This window comes from Pleurodeles waltl, chromosome 11 (genome assembly GCF_031143425.1).
Source record: "Pleurodeles waltl isolate 20211129_DDA chromosome 11, aPleWal1.hap1.20221129, whole genome shotgun sequence".
Lineage (NCBI taxonomy): Eukaryota > Metazoa > Chordata > Amphibia > Caudata > Salamandridae > Pleurodeles > Pleurodeles waltl.
In genome coordinates, this window is record NC_090450.1 from 67,604,113 (window position 1) to 67,620,836 (window position 16,724).

Consider the following 16,724-nt stretch of genomic DNA (forward strand, 5'->3'; position numbering starts at 1 on the left):
TACCTAGTAGCATGATCCACTACTACTAGGATATACATATTTCCTGAGGCTGTGGGAGGTTCTAGTGGACCAACTATGTCCACACCCACTCTTTCAAAGGGGACCCCCACCACTGGAAGTGGAATGAGGGGGGCCTTTGGGTGCCCACCTGTCTTACCACTGGATTGACAGGTGGGGCAGGAGAGGCAAAACTCCTTAACCTTCTGGGACATATTGGGCCAGTAGAAGTGGTTGACTAACCTCTCCCACGTCTTGGTTTGTCCCAAATGCCCAGCAAGGGGAATATCATGGGCTAAGGTCAGGATAAACTCTCTGAACGACTGAGGCACTACCACTCTCCTAGTGGCACCAGGTTTGGGGTCTCTGGCCTCAGTGTACAGGAGTCCATCTTCCCAATAGACCCTATGTGTTCCATTTTTCTTGCCCTTGGACTCTTCAGCAGCTTGCTGCCTAAGGCCTTCAAGAGAGGGACAGGTTTCTTGTCCCTTACACAGCTCCTCCCTTGAGGGTCCCCCTGGGCCTAAGAGCTCAACCTGATAAGGTTCAAGCTCCAAAGGCTCAGTTCCCTCGAGAGGGCAGAACTTCTTCCTGGGAAGAGAGGTTCTCTTTTTCTGACTGTGTTGCAGTTGGTTTCCCAACTGACTTTCCTTTTCTCTTGGTAGGCTGGGCCATTTTTCCAGACTCCAGCTCTACTTGTTCACCCTGTGCCTTGCATTGTGCTCTTGTTTTTACACACACCAGTTCAGGGATACCCAGCATGGCTGCATGGGTTTTTAGTTCTACCTCAGCCCATGCTGAGGACTCCAGGTCATTTCCAAGCAGACAGTCTACTGGGATGTTTGAGGAGACCACCACCTGTTTCAGGCCATTGACCCCTCCCCATTCTAAAGTTACCATTGCCATGGGATGTGCTTTAGTCTGATTGTCAGCGTTGGTGACTGTATAAGTTTTTCCAGTCAGGTATTGGCCAGGGGAAACCAGTTTCTCTGTCACCATGGTGACACTGGCACCTGTATCCCTCAGGCCCTCTACACTTGTCCCATTAATAAAGAGCTGCTGCCTGTATTTTTGCATGTTAAGCGGCCAGGCAGCTAGTGTGGCTAAATCCACCCCACCCTCAGAGACTAGAGTAGCTTCAGTGTGGACCCTGATTTGCTCTGGGCACACTGTTGATCCCACTTGGAGACTAGCCATTCCAGTGTTACCTGAATTGGAGTTTGGAGTGGAACTTTTCTTGGGACAGGCCTTGTCTCCAGTTTGGTGTCCAGACTGACTACAGTTTCGACACCAGGCCTTTTTGGGATCAAAGTTTTTACCCTTGTACCCAGGATTGTTTTGTGAAGAGGCTCTGGGCCCACCCTCCTGTGCAGGTTTTTGGGGGCCTGTAGAAGACTCTTTACTATTTTTATTTTTGGCTGTCTCACCACCTTTCCCCTGGGGAGATTTTGTGACCCCTTTCTTTTGGTCACCCCCTGTGGAAGTTTTGGACACCCTAGTCTTGACCCAATGGTCCGCCTTCTTTCCCAATTCTTGGGGAGAAATTGGTCCTAGGTCTACCAGATGCTGATGCAGTTTATCATTGAAACAATTACTTAACAGGTGTTCTTTCACAAATAAATTGTACAGCCCATCATAATTACTTACACCACTGCCTTGAATCCAACCATCTAGTGTTTTTACTGAGTAGTCTACAAAGTCAACCCAGGTCTGGCTCGAGGATTTTTGAGCCCCCCTGAATCTAATCCTATACTCCTCAGTGGAGAATCCAAAGCCCTCAATCAGGGTACCCTTCATGAGGTCATAAGATTCTGCATCTTTTCCAGAGAGTGTGAGGAGTCTATCCCTACACTTTCCTGTGAACATTTCCCAAAGGAGAGCACCCCAGTGAGATCTGTTTACTTTTCTGGTTACACAAGCCCTCTCAAAAGCTGTGAACCATTTGGTGATGTCATCACCATCTTCATATTTAGTTACAATCCCTTTAGGGATTTTCAACATGTCAGGAGAATCTCTGACCCTATTTATGTTGCTGCCACCATTGATGGGTCCGAGGCCCATCTCTTGTCTTTCCCTCTCTATGGCTAGGATCTGTCTTTCCAAAGCCAATCTTTTGGCCATCCTGGCTAACTGGATGTCCTCTTCACTGGAGTTATCCTCAGTGATTTCAGAGTTGTTGGTCCCTCCTGTGAGGGAACCAGCATCTCTGACTATTATTTGTGGAGTCAGGGCTTGAGAAGCCCTGCTCTCCCTAAGTAGGACTGGAGGGGGGGAATTTCCCTCCAAGTCACTATCTTCATCCTCTGAGTTGCCATCCTGTAAGGAAATGCCTCCTTGGCATGGTTGCCCCCTGACTTTTTGCCTTTGCTGATGCTATGTTTACAATTGAAAGTGTGCTGAGGCCTGCTAACCAGGCCCCAGCACCAGTGTTCTTTCCCTGACCTGTACTTTTGTATCCACAATTGGCAGACCCTGGCATCCAGATAAGTCCCTTGTAACTGGTACTTCTAGTACCAAGGGCCCTGATGCCAAGGAAGGTCTCTAAGGGCTGCAGCATGTCTTATGCCACCCTGGAGACCTCTCACTCAGCACAGACACACTGCTTGCCAGCTTGTGTGTGCTAGTGAGAACAAAACGAGTAAGTCGACATGGCACTCCCCTCAGGGTGCCATGCCAGCCTCTCACTGCCTATGCAGTATAGGTAAGACACCCCTCTAGCAGGCCTTACAGCCCTAAGGCAGGGTGCACTATACCATAGGTGAGGGTACCAGTGCATGAGCATGGTACCCCTACAGTGTCTAAACAAAACCTTAGACATTGTAAGTGCAGGGTAGCCATAAGAGTATATGGTCTGGGAGTCTGTCAAACACGAACTCCACAGCACCATAATGGCTACACTGAAAACTGGGAAGTTTGGTATCAAACTTCTCAGCACAATAAATGCACACTGATGCCAGTGTACATGCTATTGCAAAATACACCCCAGAGGGCACCTTAGAGGTGCCCCCTGAAACTTAACCGACTGTCTGTGTAGGCTGACTAGTTCCAGCAGCCTGCCACACCAGAGACATGTTGCTGGCCCCATGGGGAGAGTGCCTTTGTCACTCTGAGGCCAGTAACAAAGCCTGCACTGGGTGGAGATGCTAACACCTCCCCCAGGCAGGAGCTGTGACACCTGGCGGTGAGCCTCAAAGGCTCACCCCTTTGTCACAGCCCAGCAGGGCACTCCAGCTTAGTGGAGTTGCCCGCCCCCTCCGGCCACGGCCCCCACTTTTGGCGGCAAGGCTGGAGGGAACAAAGAAAGCAACAAGGAGGAGTCACTGGCCAGTCAGGACAGCCCCTAAGGTGTCCTGAGCTGAGGTGACTCTGACTTTTAGAAATCCTCCATCTTGCAAATGGAGGATTCCCCCAATAGGGTTAGGATTGTGACCCCCTCCCCTTGGGAGGAGGCACAAAGAGGGTGTACCCACCCTCAGGGCTAGTAGCCATTGGCTACTAACCCCCCAGACCTAAACACGCCCTTAAATTTAGTATTTAAGGGCTACCCTGAACCCTAGAAAATTAGATTCCTGCAACTACAAGAAGAAGGACTGCCTAGCTGAAAACCCCTGCAGAGGAAGACCAGAAGACGACAACTGCCTTGGCTCCAGAAACTCACCGGCCTGTCTCCTGCCTTCCAAAGAACTCTGCTCCAGCGACGCCTTCCAAGGGACCAGCGACCTCTGAATCCTCTGAGGACTGCCCTGCTTCGAAAAAGACAAGAAACTCCCGAGGACAGCGGACCTGCTCCAAAAAGACTGCAACTTTGTTTCAAGGAGCAGCTTTAAAGACCCTGCAATCTCCCCGCAAGAAGCGTGAGACTTGCAACACTGCACCCGGCGACCCCGACTTGGCTGGTGGAGAACCAACACCTCAGGGAGGACCCCCGGACTACTCTACGACTGTGAGTACCAAAACCTGTCCCCCCTGAGCCCCCACAGCGCCGCCTGCAGAGGGAATCCCGAGGCTTCCCCTGACCGCGACTCTCTGAAACCTAAGTCCCGACGCCTGGAAAAGACCCTGCACCCGCAGCCCCCAGGACCTGAAGGACCGGACTTTCACTGCAGAAGTGACCCCCAGGAGTCCCTCTCCCTTGCCCAAGTGGAGGTTTCCCCGAGGAAGCCCCCCCCCTTGCCTGCCTGCAGCGCTGAAGAGATCCGTTGATCTCTCATAGACTAACATTGCAAACCCGACGCTTGTTTCTACACTGCACCCGGCCGCCCCCGCGCTGCTGAGGGTGAAATTTCTGTGTGGGCTTGTGTCCCCCCCGGTGCCCTACAAAACCCCCCTGGTCTGCCCTCCAAAGACGCGGGTACTTACCTGCAAGCAGACCGGAACCGGGGCACCCCCTTCTCTCCATTCTAGCCTATGCGTTTTGGGCACCACTTTGAACTCTGCACCTGACCGGCCCTGAGCTGCTGGTGTGGTGACTTTGGGGTTGCTCTGAACCCCCAACGGTGGGCTACCTTGGACCAAGAACTGAACCCTGTAAGTGTCTTACTTACCTGGTAAAACTAACAAAAACTTACCTCCCCCAGGAACTGTGAAAATTGCACTGTGTCCACTTTTGAAATAGCTATTTGTCAATAACTTGAAAAGTATACATGCAATTGAAATGATTCAAAGTTCCTAATGTACTTACCTGCAATACCTTTCAAACAAGATATTACATGTTAAATTTGAACCTGTGGTTCTTAAAATAAACTAAGAAAAGATATTTTTCTATAACAAAACCTATTGGCTGGATTTGTCTCTGAGTGTGTGTACCTCATTTATTGTCTATGTGTATGTACAACAAATGCTTAACACTACTCCTTGGATAAGCCTACTGCTCGACCACACTACCACAAAATAGAGCATTAGTATTATCTATTTTTACCACTATTTTACCTCTAAGGGGAACCCTTGGACTCTGTGCATGCTATTCCTTACTTTGAAATAGCACATACAGAGCCAACTTCCTACACATCCTCAGAGGGGTTGGCCTTTTCAAACTCTGCCAGAAGCTCCTGGAGCTGTACTTTGGTAGGTTTGGGGCCCATTGCTATTTTCTTTAGTTTACAGAGTGACCTTAGCTCTCACATCTGTAGATGGAGGTAAGGTGTGGTGTCGAGTTCCACCACAGTCACATCTGTGCTAGACATTTTGCTTCTAAAAGTTGGAATACTTTTTAAGAATCTAAGACTGGTTCTAGAATCTAATTCAAACTTTTACAAACTTTTAAACTCTAAAAGAAATGCTAAACAGGATCTAACACAAGGCCCTAGCAGGTCTTTTAAGAATTTAGAAAAACTTTTCAAATTGCAAAAATCAATTTCTAATGACAATTTTGGAATTTGTCGTGTGATCAGGTATTGGCTGAGTAGTCCAGCAAATGCAAAGTCTTGTACCCCACCGCTGATCCACCAATGTAGGAAGTTGGCTCTGTATGTGCTATTTCAAAGTAAGGAATAGCATGCACAGAGTCCAAGGGTTCCCCTTAGAGGTAAAATAGTGGTAAAAATAGATAATACTAATGCTCTATTTTGTGGTAGTGTGGTCGAGCAGTAGGCTTATCCAAGGAGTAGTGTTAAGCATTTGTTGTACATACACATAGACAATAAATGAGGTACACACACTCAGAGACAAATCCAGCCAATAGGTTTTGTTATAGAAAAATATCTTTTCTTAGTTTATTTTAAGAACCACAGGTTCAAATTTAACATGTAATATCTTGTTTGAAAGGTATTGCAGGTAAGTACATTAGGAACTTTGAATTATTTCAATTGCATGTATACTTTTCAAGTTATTCACAAATAGCTATTTTAAAAGTGGACACTTAGTGCAATTTTCACAGTTCCTGGGGGAGGTAAGTTTTTGTTAGTTTTACCAGGTAAGTAAGACACTTACAGGGTTCAGTTCTTGGTCCAAGGTAGCCCACCGTTGGGGGTTCAGAGCAACCCCAAAGTTACCACACCAGCAGCTCAGGGCCGGTCAGGTGCAGAGTTCAAAGTGGTGCCCAAAACGCATAGGCTTCAATGGAGAGAAGGGGGTGCCCCGGTTCCGGTCTGCTTGCAGGTAAGTACCCGCGTCTTCGGAGGGCAGACCAGGGGGGTTTTGTAGGGCACCAGGGGGGACACAAGCCCACACAGAAATTTCACCCTCAGCGGCGCGGGGGCGGCCGGGTGCAGTGTTAGAACAAGCGTCGGGTTCGCAATGTAAGTCAATGAGAGATCAAGGGATCTCTTCAGCGCTGCAGGCAGGCAAGGAGGGGCTTCCTCGGGGAAACCTCCACTTGGGCAAGGGAGAGGGACTCCTGGGGGTCACTTCTGCAGTGAAAGTCCGGTCCTTCAGGTCCTGGGGGCTGCGGGTGCAGGGTCTTTTCCAGGCGTCGGGACTTAGGTTTCAGAGAGTCGCGGTCAGGGGAAGCCTCGGGATTCCCTCTGCAGGCGGCGCTGTGGGGGCTCAGGGGGGACAGGTTTTGGTACTCACAGTCGTAGAGTAGTCCGGGGGTCCTCCCTGAGGTGTTGGTTCTCCACCAGCCGAGTCGGGGTCGTCGGGTGCAGTGTTGCAAGTCTCACGCTTCTTGCGGGGAGTTGCAGAGTTCTTTAAAGCTGCTTCTTGAAACAAAGTTGCAGTCTTTTTGGAGCAGGTCCGCTGTCCTCGGGAGTTTCTTGTCGTCGTCGAAGCAGGGCAGTCCTCAGACGATGCAGAGGTCGCTGGTCCCTTTGGAAGGCGTCGCTGGAGCAGAGTTCTTTGGAAGGCAGGAGACAGGCCGGTGAGTTTCTGGAGCCAAGGCAGTTGTTGTCTTCTGGTCTTCCTCTGCAGGGGTTTTCAGCTAGGCAGTCCTTCTTGTTGTTGCAGGAATCTAATTTTCTAGGGTTCAGGGTAGCCCTTAAATACTAAATTTAAGGGCGTGTTTAGGTCTGGGGGGTTAGTAGCCAATGGCGACTAGCCCTGAGGGTGGGTACACCCTCTTTGTGCCTCCTCCCAAGGGGAGGGGGTCACAATCCTAACCCTATTGGGGGAATCCTCCATCTGCAAGATGGAGGATTTCTAAAAGTTAGTCACCTCAGCTCAGGACACCTTAGGGGCTGTCCTGACTGGCCAGTGACTCCTCCTTGTTGCTTTCTTTGTTCCCTCCAGCCTTGCCGCCAAAAGTGGGGGCCGTGGCCGGAGGGGGCGGGCAACTCCACTAAGCTGGAGTGCCCTGCTGGGCTGTGACAAAGGGGTGAGCCTTTGAGGCTCACCGCCAGGTGTCACAGCTCCTGCCTGGGGGAGGTGTTAGCATCTCCACCCAGTGCAGGCTTTGTTACTGGCCTCAGAGTGACAAAGGCACTCTCCCCATGGGGCCAGCAACATGTCTCTAGTGTGGCAGGCTGCTGGAACTAGTCAGCCTACACAGACAGTCGGTTAAGTTTCAGGGGGCACCTCTAAGGTGCCCTCTGGGGTGTATTTCGCAATAAAATGTACACTGGCATCAGTGTGCATTTATTGTGCTGAGAAGTTTGATACCAAACTTCCCAGTTTTCAGTGTAGCCATTATGGTGCTGTGGAGTTCGTGTTTGACAAACTCCCAGACCATATACTCTTATGGCTACCCTGCACTTACAATGTCTAAGGTTTTGTTTAGACACTGTAGGGGTACCATGCTCATGCACTGGTACCCTCACCTATGGTATAGTGCACCCTGCCTTAGGGCTGTAAGGCCTGCTAGAGGGGTGTCTTACCTATACTGCATAGGCAGTGAGAGGCTGGCATGGCACCCTGAGGGGAGTGACATGTCGACTTACTCGTTTTGTTCTCACTAGCACACACAAGCTGGCAAGCAGTGTGTCTGTGCTGAGTGAGAGGTCTCCAGGGTGGCATAAGACATGCTGCAGCCCTTAGAGACCTTCCTTGGCATCAGGGCCCTTGGTACTAGAAGTACCAGTTACAAGGGACTTATCTGGATGCCAGGGTCTGCCAATTGTGGATACAAAAGTACAGGTTAGGGAAAGAACACTGGAGCTGGGGCCTGGTTAGCAGGCCTCCGCACACTTTCAATTGTAAACATAGCATCAGCAAAGGCAAAAAGTCAGGGGGCAACCATGCCAAGGAGGCATTTCCTTACAATTATTTACTGACAGAACTTATAAAATAGCCTGTAAGGTTTTCTGCATTAAAAACATAACATCTAACAAGGATGCTGCAGGGACAGCTGTTGTTTCAAAGCCTAAAACAGGCTGTTTCTCCATAGGAGAGGATATTTCTTTTTTAGCTACGTCTTTATCTTCCCCTTCAAGCCCTTCTTTGTCTAATATAGAATAACAAGCATCTGTCCTCCAGCTAGTCCTTGCTTGTTGGGGAAGGCAGGGCGATGAGGATAACTTTGGCTCCGACACCTGCAAATGCAACCCTCCGCTCCCTGGGCTGTGCGCGAGTCTGCATATGCCTTCTCCACTTGACATTTCCAGTGTTCTAATTTTCTGAACTTCATACATTATGCTGTACTTGTAAGAATGTTTTTATTACTTATGCATTGTTGTATAGGAATCGACAAGGCTTTCTGCATCTTGCCTGGGCTCAGTTAATAACCATCTCAAATCCTGCGTTTTTTTATTTTATTTTTCTCCTATCCAAATTGCATGCTACTTTTATCAGTCATTTTTAGGTAAATGTCTTTGCCCTCTCGCTTTAAAAAGGGTCCTAAATAAGGTGTTTTTTTTATTTTTTATATTTAGTTTTTGCTTAATACCGCTGTATCCTCGGTCAGGTGTTGCATTTAAACTGGTATAAATATAAGTTACATGGTTGTGGGTGTTATTTTTTATTTTTTTTCTAAATGTGGATAGTTGTGAATGTAAGGGGATTTGCATTTAGGTGTTTCTGTATGGCATTTCTGTATGTGTGCTGTGTCTATTAGGTATGTCTTTCTTTATGGAATGGTGTGTGTAATACAAGTTCATTGTGCTCACCGCTGTAGCTAGGTGCAGTGCCTTATTTGTGATTTAGGTTTAGGCCTATGTTTGTGCTTTTTACTGTACCTCAGATAGAAGTTTGCTTAATATTTGTGGTGCTCAGTTACTCATACACTGACCTCTGCAAAAAATCATCTTGTAAAACGCTGCCTTTGTTCTTATTTCTTATATACGAAATATGGACTAGTAGGCTGTAAGAAAGATTTGCCTTTGAGTAGCACTGCTGGTGGGCCATTTTATTATTGCTCTAAAAATAAATATACAAATCCTTCATAGATTTAATATTACAACCCGTTTTATTCTGATACAGATGTACTGCCTACTAAAGGACTGGGTCTTCATCAAGCCTGAGCAGGCGATGGAGCTCCTCGATTGTAATTACCCAGACCCCATGGTCCGGACCTTCGCTGTTAAGTGCCTGGAGCTGTACGTGACAGATGACAAACTGTCTCAATACCTCATCCAACTTGTGCAGGTACAGTCTAATACCTATTAACATTTGAGTTTAGTTAATCCAGTGGTAACTCTTGCTGCATCATTTGACTGCTTAATATGGACAGCATGTATTCCAAAGATAGCTTCAAAGTGTAAACCACGCGTACTCTGTATTCCATTAACTTGTTATTGTACGAATTGCCAGATCCTAATAACACCTTGATTTGGCCCAGAATGCACAACTGCGGATTATTATACTTGCTGTAAAGTAATCGGAGCATATTTTGGTACTTGGACTAGCCATACTTTTCTTCAGATTCTGTTGGGAGTCCTTTTCTGAGAACTAAAGGCTGCTTTGTTCTTTCAATTTGGGAATAAATCATTTAACATTTGAAGTACATCTCCCTGTTTTATTTGCATATCCCAGTTGTGAATCTACATATACAGGCAAAGCGTAAACACCAATCAAGAAAACCACTGCGTGTGAACTGAAAACAAACCTTTGTTTAATCTCCTAAACACATTATTATCTTAAATAGGATCTTTACTGATCTTCATGAATGTTTAGTATCGCTTCTGTCTGTAGAATTCCTGCAACTATATTCCGGCAAGCCCAGAAAAAATGTGTTTTGTTTTTTTGAAAAAGATTTTTAGTTAATTCACTAGTCCAGTGATTATAATCCAAAATGCTTTTCTTTAATTTAGACTACCTGTAGAAGTAAAGAAACATACTCTTAGCTTTGTCCCTTTGTAGTCTGTCAGAGTCCACCTTAACGTCATGATAACAAGCAGTGTTGTCAGTGCATCAAGCCTACCAGGGATACACAGGAGAGATCATGGGAATTTTCTTCATACTTTTGCTAAGAAAACAGCAAACTGATCATTAAAATAGTGTGAATGGATTTGCCTGAAAGGGAAGCTAGAAGGTCTCAAGGCGAAAAATCTTTGCAGGACCGCCTGAAAAGGTGTCACTTCTACTATTTACGCGCGCTTTCTAGAAGATGATCCTGAAAGATCATCGAGGAAGAAGTGGCGTCTCCACCCTCATTGTAGAGACACTGATAACCAGTCGACCTTACACGTCTCAACATTTAAGCATAGTTCAGCATCAATATACTAGCTTCCAAAGGCCATGTTTGCTGCAGGTTTGAAGCCTACAATATGATGGTGCCATACACTAAAGAAGTCCTCCGCTGTGGCTTTAAGCTGACAGATGTTGAAGCCCTCAGTGTTCCCGCTCGACAACCATTGAAGATAGATGTTGAGGCACCCATTGTCGATAAAATAGATGTTGAGGTGATAGGATAGGGCCCTGTGGGAAATCCCTCACCACAAACACAATACTTCTTGCAAGTTACACAGGAGGGAATGCAAGCATCCATTACCTTTGCAGACCTATTACTGAATTCTGCTAAGGCATCTCTATCAGATGTGCCTGATGGAAGCATTTAACATCTTTGAAGCCTGATGTATATGTCAAAATTTGTGAAAATGAAGTTTACTGGATCTGTTCTTTTCAAATACCAACCGGATCATGAGATACAGAGAATGAGAAATGAGGTTGAAACTATGAAGGTGGTAAGTAGGCTTGGAGGAGAAGAAAACGATGTTTACATTTCAGAACGGATGCCGGGACCGCTGTTATACCAGAGGAAGAGTGTTCAGTTCCCTTAAATGTCTTTCCAGCCTCATCTGCAAGGACAACAGCAACCCTCATATCATAGAAGATCTGGCAAGTTATAGCAGTTAATAGCAACCCAAACGCCCATCTTAAGGGAAGTTCCAGTCTCATTCAAGACTGTGGCTCTCATTTGCATTCCTTACTTCACCAGTCTGGTGGGAGGTAGTGTTTTCAATCATTCCAGTCCAGACTTAAAAATATTTAATTTCACATTTGATTGACAAGCTATCACAGGGAATTCCTGATGCTTATTTTTAAGCAACTCCTATTACCAGTGTACAGTACTTGCCTTTGGTTTGAAATCTCTACCTCAGAACTTTTTAAAGTACAAGTTGGTGATAGCGGCTTATCTCTGCAAACAAATCTTCATCCCCTCCTACCTCAGCGACTGGTTGATAAGAGCATACAACGCGGAGAAGACTTGTCACCGCTGTACCGGTCCTTCCCATCAACATCCAAAAATCTCTGACCCCTTTACAAATAATCCAATATCTAGGAGACGCATTAAGCACAACATAGAAAAGTGTATCTTTTGGAGGAATGATATAGCATATGTGAAAAATGCAATCACCTTCAGAAAACATGTTTTACTACTTTACTGCATCCCTTCTGGGGTTAATGCCTCTTATATCTTCCTTGTACCAATGCATACTTCACATAAGACCCCCTACAACAATGCTTACAAAATCAGTGGTCACAGTTGGAGGGCAAGTTGAGATTCTCACATCAAAAAAACCTCTCAGGTGGTGGTGTAAAGATATATGGTCTTCTAAAAGGAATTCCTTTTTATCACAACTGTTACCATAGTTGCCTCTGATGGGTTGGGGGCTTAGTCTACAAAGCCTGATGACACATTAATATTCTGCAATTGAAAGCTGGTTTGTAAGGTGCTTGTAGGAGGCTGGCCTGGCTTATAGTGGGCACCTTGTAGTACTTACACCTTGTGCCAGGTCCAGTTATCCCTTAATAGTAGAATAGATATGTTCTAGCAGCTTAGGCTGATAGAGGTAGCTATGGCATAGCAGCTTAGGCTGAACTAGGAGACCTGCAAAGCTCCTACTATACCACTTATACCACTTATATCATATAGCACTATATCACAAGAAAACACAATACTCAGAGTTATTAAAAGGAGCCCACTAAACCCCAGATGAATGTGCATAAGGGCTGCCTCCGGGTGGAAGAAGCCAAAGATTCTGCAACAACGGAAGGTGCCAGGAACTTCTCCTTTGGTCAGAAGATGTCCGACGGCGTGCTGGAGGATGCAGAAGTGTTCCCACGCAGAAATACCGCAAACAAGCCTTGCTAGCTGCAAGAGTCGCAGTTGAGGATTTTGGGTGCTGCTGGGGACCAGGAAGGAACAGGATGTCGCCCCATGGAGGAGAAGACAGAGGGGGCGCTCAGCAACTCAGAGAGCCCTCACAGAAGCAAGCAGCACCCACAGAAGTACCGGCACAGGCACTTAGAAGATCTGAGGACAGCGGTCAACTCAGTCACAAAGGAGGGTTTCACGACGTCGGAGTCCAACTCAGCGAGTTGAGCAATGCAGGACGGAGTGCTGGGGACCCAGGCTAGGCTGTGCACAAGGGAATCCTTGGAAAAGTGCACAGAAGCCGGAGCAGCTGCAGATCACGCAGTTCACAGGATTACTGTCTGGCGTGGGGAGGCAAGGATTTACCTCCACCAAATTTGGACAGAAGGGCCACTGGACTGTGGGAGACACTTGGACCCAGCTCTGTGTTCCAGGGATCACGCTCGTCAGGATGAGAGGGGACCCAGAGGTCCGGTGATGCAGAAGTTTGGTGCCTGTGTTAGCAGGGGGAAGAGTCAATCGACCCACGGGAGATTTCTTCTTGGCTTCCAGTGCGGGGTGAAGGCAGACAGCCCTCGGAGCAGGCACCACCAGGAAGCAGTCGAGAAAGCTGGCAGGATGAGGTGCTACAATGTTGCTGGTAGTCGTCTTGCTACTTTGTTGCGGTTTTGCAGGCGTCCTGGAGCAGTCAGCAGTCGATCCTTGGCAGAAGTCGAAGAGGGAAGTGCAGAGGAACTCTGGTGAGCGCTTGCATTTGTTATGTGAGGAATAGCCCAGAGGAGAGACCCTAAATAGCTCAAAAAGGAGGATTGGCTACTGAGAAAGGTAAGCACCTATCAGAGGGGGTCTCTGACATCACCTGCTGGCACTGGCCACTCAGAGCTGTCCATTGTGCCCCACCACCTCTGTATCCAAGATGGCAGAGGTCTGGGACACACTTAAGGAGTTCTGGGAACCTCCCCTGGGAGGTGCTGGTCAGGGGAGGTCACTCCCCTTTCCTTTGTCCAGTTTTACACCATAGCAGGGCTGGGGGATCCCTGAACCGGTGTAGACTGGCTAATGCAGAGATGGACACCATCTGTGCCCATCAAAGCATTTCCAGAGGATGGGGGAGGCTACTTCTCCCCAGCCCTTCACACCTATTTCCAAAGGGAGAGGGTGTAACACCCTCTCTCAGAGGAAATCCTTTGTTCTGCCTTCCCGGGACCAGGCTGCCCAGTCCCCAGGGGGGCAGAAACCTGTCTGAGGGGTTGGCAGCAGCAGTAGCTGCAGTGGAGACCGCAGAAAGGCAGTTTGGCAGTACCTGGGTTCTATGCTAGAGACCCGGGGATGCTTGGAATTGTCCCCCCAATACCAGAATGGTATTGGGGTGACAATTCCATGATCATAGACATGTTACATGGCCATGTTTGGAGTTACCATTGTGACGCTACATATAGATAGTGACCTATATGTAGTGCAGGCGTGTAATGGTGTCCCTGCACTCACAAAGTTTGGGGAATTTGCCCTGAACAATGTGGGGGCACCTTGGCTAGTGCCAGGGTGCCCACACACTAAGTAACTTGGTTCCTAACCTTCACCAAGTGAGGGTTAGACATATAGGTGACTTATAAGTTACTTATGTGCAATGAAAAATGGCTGTGAAATAACATGGACATTATTTCACTGAGACTGCAGTGGCAGTCCTGTGTGAGAAATGTCTGAGCTCCCTATGGGTGGCAAAAGAAATGCTGCAGCCCATAGGGATCTCCTGGAACCCCAATACCCTGGGTACCTAGGTACCATATACAAGGGAATTATAAGGGTGTTCCAGTGTGCCAATGAGAATTGGTAAAATTAGTCACTAGCCTGCAGTGACAATTTTAAAAAGCAGAGAGAGCATACACTGAGGTTCTGGTTAGCAGAGCCTCAGTGATACAGTTAGGCACCACACAGGGAACACATACAGGGCATACATTATGAGCACTGGGGTCCTGGCTAGCAGGATCCCAGTGACACATATGCAAAAACAAACATGCATACAGTGAAAATAGGGGTAACATGCCAGGCAAGATGGTACTTTCCTACAGTGCACTACACTCACTAACATCGAACATGGTTCTGACCCAGACAGGCAGCATAACCACAGAGATGTACCTCTACAAACAGGAGGGACCTTGAGGCAGAGTTCTATCACTGTAAGCCCAAACCATATGGCACTGGCTTTTGGTAAGGAATGTAACCATTTAGGCCATGCATCTTTCGCACCTTCAGAACTGTCTGCCAGATCTTCGGAACGGATATTTAATCTAAATCCACAAACTGATTATTGAAGACGACATCTTAAGACATCTATCTGATAGACTTTTATCTACAGATTCCTTACCTGTGAACTCTCCTTAAGCGTTAACCTGGATTATAAATACTTTTTTGTGAGCAGTACCCCTGTGCACTGGTAGGTGGCATCAATCAGCTCCACATTCGTCGTGGGCGTCGTCTGCACCTGAAATGACATTGCAGTACCTATATTGACCCTGCCCTTGCACGCCAATGTCAGTTCTTTTTTTTCCCCCACACCAGCCAGCACTGATCTGAGAGAAGGTTTACCTCCTGGTGTAGTGACAATGCCATTGCACAAGACTGGTATTAAGCCCTGCGGTTCCTGTAAATGGCCAATGTCGGTGATGGATCCGCACCTCATCTGTTTGTGGTATTTGGAGCGCATCCATGATCTGTAGTTATGCTCATGGGTGCTTGGCTAAGCACCAGAAGGCCTTGAAGGAACAGCCCTTAAAGCTGATGACGGCTTGGCACGTAAATCTGAAAGTCAGGGTCCTGGTCGAGGGGAAGGTCCCAGGACTGGTCGAGGAGTCCGAAGTCATCAGCGTCCCACTCCAGGTCCTCAGGACAATTGGGTAAGTTGAGGTAAAGAGGAGCAAGAAGTCAAAGCATTCTTGGACTTTTCAGCCGACGCAACGAGAAAGATGTGGCGTTCTCGGCCTCTTTCTTTGGAACCCACGTTTGGGCCGACTTTTCCCCTCCTCGACTTTCCATGAGCTGAAGCGACTCCTGCTCAACTGGAGAAAGTCTGTGAGTCCATGCGCCTCATTTGTGGGCAGTCCTACCCTGTTGGTGCGTCTTCGGGCCCCGTGGTGTCCAGGGTGGAGGGAGGATTTTGGGGGAGGGGGGGGGGCTTCTAGGTTGGAGCCTGAGCCCTATTCTGCTGGGCTAGGTCTCGCAACACTGGGAGGGGTCACTGGACCCTTTAGAATACCATCCCTATGAGGAGCAAATGGACAGGTGTTAGAATTTGGGTGAGGCCAGTGGACTGGACACATTTCCAGAAACTGTTATGCTTTTTACCCCTTACTGTGGCTAGGGAGGAGGGATCTTCCTACACAGTGGTGGTAAGGAAGGGCAGCTGAGGTCCTAGACCTTCAGCTACCCTCTGTAGCAGTCAAGGCTAATCTCTTGACAGAAGTGCTGCAGCCTGGAGCTCCCAATGATGCACTTAGACATCCTCCTGGGTACCTCGTCCAGACCAAGCACAGGGGTTCATGTGAACAGGACGATTGCCCACTACCATTAACCTGCACCTGGGGGACACAACTTTACATACGCAACACCCCACCACTGAGAGCATGGCGGTTCAAGCCTCAGCTTTCAACAGCATGTTCCCTACTGCTCTCTTGGGAAGGGAATGCAAGAGGCTGGACTAATTTGTCAGGAGGGTTTCTTCCACCAGCCTGTCACTGCGTTCTCTGGACACAGCATGCCTTTCGGGTTGTTACTCCCACACTCAGTGGGACATGTTGCCCAAGTGTTGCCACAGGTCTTGAAGGAGGCCCAGGATGTACTGTTTCATTGCCGACGAAAGACACAGCGAAGATCACAATTCGTTTTAGACTTGACACGACTGACTCGCTAGGCATAGCGATTTCCACGACATTGGCTACATGTGCTACACCTGCCTGAAGACATCTGGCTTTTCGGGGTATGTCCAAGCTTCCCCTATAGACATGCCTTTCGATGGAGACAAGGCAGATTTGGCACTCGAGCATTTTACGGAATGTCTAGCTACGGCAAGGTTCTCGCGGCGACCCCCTCTCCACCTCAGTCTGCCTTTCGTGGCTACGGATCATACCAGTTCCTGTCCAGCTACCATGCCGCACATGCTGCCCAGCCTCTGCGTGAGCAAGGACGCGGTACTCACCGACTTCATGGGTCAGCAGGTGGTCAGTCTACCCCACCCACCAGACCCTGGTTTCCATACTCCCATCCTGCCTGCCCACAGAGGTAACCTGTGGTTCACAGTGGGAACTATATCTAGATGCATATTTTT

The 16,724-nt window shown here is 48.0% G+C and overlaps 1 protein-coding gene across 2 annotated transcripts in view; it reads left to right on the top strand.

Moving 5' to 3' along the window:
* PIK3CA (phosphatidylinositol-4,5-bisphosphate 3-kinase catalytic subunit alpha) overlaps nucleotides 1-16,724 on the top strand; it is a 372,723-nt gene that overhangs the window by 240,623 nt on the left and 115,376 nt on the right. For both annotated transcript variants that reach the window (XM_069213071.1, XM_069213070.1), the window contains exon 11: nucleotides 9,286-9,450. In XM_069213071.1, the coding sequence (XP_069069172.1) occupies nucleotides 9,286-9,450 (165 nt within the window). The remainder of the gene's footprint in view (nucleotides 1-9,285; nucleotides 9,451-16,724) is intronic.